The sequence below is a fragment of the Notothenia rossii genome (genome assembly GCF_949606895.1).
Source record: "Notothenia rossii genome assembly, chromosome: 1".
Taxonomy (NCBI): domain Eukaryota; kingdom Metazoa; phylum Chordata; class Actinopteri; order Perciformes; family Nototheniidae; genus Notothenia; species Notothenia rossii.
This window is the reverse complement of record NC_136912.1, coordinates 58352500-58357841: the sequence shown is the minus strand read 5'-3', so window position 1 is coordinate 58357841 and position 5342 is coordinate 58352500. Positions and strand designations below refer to the sequence as shown.

General features: G+C 42.2%; 1 protein-coding gene across 1 annotated transcript; it reads left to right on the top strand.

Annotated features, from left to right (window-relative positions):
- Positions 1-349: 349 nt before the first annotated feature.
- Positions 350-3526, top strand: barhl2 (BarH-like homeobox 2; the record flags this gene model as incomplete). Its single annotated transcript, XM_079662706.1, has 3 exons — positions 350-899; positions 1713-1938; positions 3026-3526. The coding sequence occupies 3 exons, from the start codon at positions 350-352 to the stop codon at positions 3336-3338; spliced, it is 1089 nt and encodes a 362-aa protein (XP_079518832.1). The 3' UTR covers positions 3339-3526.
- Positions 3527-5342: the final 1816 nt, after the last annotated feature.

Sequence of the window (5342 nt, the reverse complement as noted above, 5' to 3'; positions counted from 1 at the left end):
CGCCGTAGGCCGTGACGTCAGTGTAGGAAGTCATTGTAGAGCAACACTGGAGCGATTAGCAGCAAAAAGGGGGAGCCTGATGTCGAGGAGTCAGCCCTATGTATATCTCTCTATACACCTCAACTTTTAACACAAAGTTCAAAATCCAAACACAAAAAGCGACGCGGACTACGCACACTTTGCTTTTTGCGCATTTCCCCTGAATGTCACTTGGAGCGTCTGAGCGGTGGATTTTGTTTTTCTCCTGGGTTTAATTCTCAACTCTTTTAATTTAATTTTTGCTGACTTTCTTCATCGGAGGAGAAGCGTCTCACTGTTGTTATGAATACTTCACCTCTCCTTTCTTAACATGGAAGCATCCAGCGGGTCGAGTTTTGGAATAGACACTATTTTATCTAGCGCCTCTAACTCTGGTAACCTCATGAACGGAGATTTCCGGCTCGGAGACAGCAGGACAGCGGATTTCAGGAGCCAGGCGACCCCGTCCCCATGCTCGGAGATAGACACTGTGGGGACAGCCCCCTCGTCCCCCATCTCGGTCACCATGGAGCACGGCGCCGAGGCGCACCTGGTCCAGGACAGCCTTCAGCACCACCATCACCACCTCCACAGCAGCCAGCCGCAGAGCCTGCCGCTGTCCCCGCAGCAGCAGCCGCTCGCCGGGGCCGGCTGCGCACCGAGGTCCGCTACCTCCTCGTTCCTCATCAAAGACATTTTGGGCGACAGCAAACCGTTGGCAGCCTGCGCACCTTACAGCACCAGCGTGTCCTCTCCTCACCACACACCAAAACCAGACTGTGCCACGGCTCCGGACGGCTTCAGGCCCAAAATGGAACAAGACGATAGCAGAGGCAAGTTGGACAAAAGAGAAGATTATCACAATGAAATGAAATGCAACGGTAAGAGCCCGTAGAGGACGAGTTATCTCAGAAAAAAGATAAATCATGACAATGTGTTACAAATTATGGGCTTCAAATAAAGTAGCCAAGAAAATAAATCAGGATCGAGTTTATGCCATGGTACGGTATGATGGTGCACAACTAAACAACATATGAAAATAAGTTGTAAGAGAAGGATTATAGAAATAAAATATGTTTTAAAAACGTACGAAATTACCCCACATTTAAATATACAAATTAAACTAAAACATTCAGTACAATGAATATATGACTACTGTATGACAAACAGATAACTAGAGCTATAACTAGAGCACAGCTCAGAATAATCTAAGGGCTAAAACATATTTATTTAAGAGATAACAGATATAATTATGCTGTGTGATTCTTTGTCTTGAGTTCCAGCTGCCTTTATTAGTCTAATAGATGTGAAAACAGATGTAAGCCTGGTGATTCTCCCCGCGCGCAGGGCCTCCCTAGTGGGTCAATTAGAGAGATTATTGTTCTTCCTGGAGGGGGGAGCGCGGTGCTCTGAAAAGCAGCTACAAATAGAGATGGATTGACATATTGATTTCTCGTTTTCTGAAGGAAAATAACCCAAAAGAAAAACTTCAGGTGACGAATACACACACATGTATTGTGCTGTGGCGCCAGTGTAATTTGTAAGTTAGGGAACGTTTGACTGCAGGCTGGATTTACACCTGCGCGTGGATATGTTTGGTTTAATTGGCTCTGTATTGAAAGGAAGAATACTTTTAAAGAAGATGATTCAAAGTAGGCCTGTTTTCTAACTCCTGTGCCTTGCCATGTGTTTAGGGTCCAAAGAGGAGAACGACCGGGAGATCTCCAGCAGCAGAGACAGTCCTCAAATGCGCACGAAAAAGCCTCGCAAAGCCCGGACAGCCTTCACCGACCACCAGCTCAACCAGCTGGAGAGGAGCTTCGAGAGACAGAAATACCTCAGCGTGCAGGACCGCATGGACCTGGCCGCGGCGCTCAACCTGACCGACACACAAGTCAAGACCTGGTACCAGAACAGAAGGTGAGCGCAGACCCAACCACATACTGCAAAAACGGTCTGATCATGACCTGTAGACACATGTGTATTAGAGAAAGCCAGAAGTATTCCACCCAGCCGGAACGACACTGGAATATTTCAGTATTTGAAAAAAACAAACAAATACAATTTGTTTTCCATTGGAATAATTGCTACAGACACAAACTTTATTTATAACAGTTACTATATATTTATTATTATGGTATAAATTGTAGATTTGTATTTTCCGTCTCTCATGTTGACATCTCACATGCTGACAGGCCTTTATTTTGACACCTAACATTTGTAATCCATGTAAACCCATGAACACATCAGCACAGGCATGCACAACTGTTATTCTAATGGTTCATTCGCACCGAAGGCCAGATGATCACTTTTGTAATAAAACAAGATGTAGAGAAAAATATCAGATTAGATTGGTCCAATGTTTCGTGCAACTTTTGAGGCTGATGTGTCAAATTGAAGATAAATCCCTCTGATGTGTCAAGATGGATTTCGCAGAACAAATTGACATTAGACATTTTCTGAAAATGTCAATGTACAGTATGTGATGTTACTTATGCCTGCTCCAAGGTTAAAGGCGACACCCTTTGCTTATAATGAAACGCATCACAAATATATTTTTATTTATTTTTTATTTGATAGTCTAGATTTGATTTGATATATTTTATTTGATAGTTGATATATTTTTAGCAATACATGTTGGTAGTAGACATTTTCCCTCCTTAGTATTACTGTTGAACATGTCCATGAGTTTAAGAAAAAACTATTTAATATTCCTGTAACTGTTATTTGGCCTGCATTTTTTCAAGATAAAGGTTTATTTGAAAGCTTAATTATAGAGCCTGTATTTATAGTCCTTGTGCAGGTGTGAGAAAAGTAAAGCTTTGATAGCCGACATTAAAGCATATCAGACTATTTTGATATTTCCTTTTATTTGTGCCCAATTAAACCTGGACTAAAATTCGGTGCGTGCAATAATCCTCTGCATACCAATTAAGGGCGGTCTGGGGATTTAACCATGAGCGGGTTGATTAAATAATTCATCTGCTGTATTTTGATCTTATTTCAGGACGAAGTGGAAGAGGCAGACCGCGGTGGGATTAGAGCTCCTGGCTGAAGCAGGAAACTACTCGGCTTTACAGAGAATGTTCCCGTCGCCATATTTCTACCACCCCAGCCTGCTGGGCACCGTGGACAGCTCCACGGCGGCCGCGGCGGCAGCGGCCATGTACAGCAGCATGTACCGGACTCCTACCGCGCCGCATCCCGGCCTCCAGAGACCTCTGGTCCCCAGGGTGCTCATTCATGGCCTAGGACCGGGGGGGCAACCGGCACTAAACCCCCTGTCTAACCCCATGGTCGGAGGACTGCACCCGCGGTAAAACTCGAAAGAAGCCGAGAAAAGACGATGAGCAGAACGCTGGTTGAACACGTGATGTGAGTAACTGCTGCGGAACCACATTGCAGGACTTGTTGTTCTCCAGAAAGACACATTTAAAGACATTTACAGAAGTAAAGGAGGTATTTAATATAGGCCCAGATATTCTGAGCGCAGTCCCGTAAAGACTCTGTTCGGGCCGGGACGAACTGGACTGCTCCTGTCTGATTGTTTGTTTGTTTGTCTTTTGTACAAATACACTTACATTAGCAAATAAACATATACAGTTTATTAGATGGAGAAGAACGGAATGAATAAAGAAGTAAACATACTAATTGAATTTGCAGACGCTTCTATTCAAACTTCGGTTTAAATGTCATAATTTCTTCGCAGACTTTCATACGAGAATAATATTTATTATTATCAATTTCATATTCGTGATTATAACCTGCTATTGGATTGATCGAAATCGTTTTTTTGCACTTTTTGAAATATCAATTCAATATTTGACAGCTTTCATGTGGCTGTACTTTTATACAAATATTATAATGTAAACAATACTCTATGTAGCCTATCTATAGATATAATAATTTTAATAATAATAGTCACATCATTTTAGCTCACCCTTAAAAGGCTGACGTAAATTTGTATGACATAAGTGGATCAACGTAAATAATTTGTTATAGCAGCATATGGTGTTCACATTGGAAGATATTTAATTCAGTTTCAGGGTAAAGTGATCAGCGACATGCAGTTCATCCTCCACGCCTCCATATTTATGTTTACCAGCACATATACATATGGATGCGCAGCAGCTGATTGGTGGCGGGTTATAGTGGGAATGTGGCCTTGGTTTAGCAGCTGTTCCCTGGGAGCACAGCAGACAATAAGCCTGCATTTCTCAGCGTGAGCGATCAGGGGAAGAAGCCTGCAAGAAAAAGAAAAAGCCTGCTGATAATCTGCTCATTCTCAATAACCAATAAAGCGTTAGGGAACTTTCAGGAAGATCTGAGGGGGAATAATCTCCAGTGACCTCATTGCACATTATGGTGTTTTTCACATCACAATATCTTTACATCACTCCTACATCATTTGCATTTTTTTGTTTGCATCATCCTGCCTTGGCATATTGGTGAACTTTAAAATCTTTATTTCTAAAATGATATTTTGTACGTTTTTTCATAAATAGCCTATAGGCCTACGAACTGCATTAATGTTATTTTCTTATGTGTCTTTTGTTTTGCGGCATGATACTGGTTCAGGATTTTAAAAAAATCCAAACAAATAGAGCGAGGGTCCTGAATTAAATCAAATCAAAATATGTTTTATTTTATTTATCCTGTTATAAACGTGCACCCCGGAGAAGATGTCGGGGAGGCGCTTCGTGTGAATTAGCGCCTCGGGGCCCGTTTGTTTGGGTTTCTTTTCTTTGAAAGCATCGCTTATTACACCGAGGCAAATTGACCTTTGCTGTCCTATAAAATGAGGAAAACATGCAAACCAGCATTTTTATATAGTTCTTCTAGATGTAGCATTTTGAAGAATTTACGAGCGCTTATTTTTGTTTCATTCCGGCCATGTCAGAGAAAACACTGCTGCATTTGAATGCACCTTTCTGGGATTATAACAGAGCAGTCAGATCCATGACAGTGAGTAAACACAGGCTTTAGTTCAGCTGTGTCTAAATACTCTGAACACATGTTAATGTTTAAATTGCAGCCTGTCCTTCAGTGCGGCTCTCAGTCAGTCAGAGCTGCGTTCACTTTTTACAGCGTGCACTGTTTTACATGCATGGACAGCGCCTCGAAGATGTGTTTTCCTCGTTTAACCAAAATCGCCAGGACCAGAATTATTCGACTGTTCACAACGCAATTACAGCGCGCACAAGCCAGAGTAACACACAATAACCATTCTCATGAATGTGTGGATAACAAAGCTGCAGCAGAAGATGCATCTCTCTTCTCGGCCTTACAAACAGCTCTGGCCTATACATCCAATGTTGAAAAAT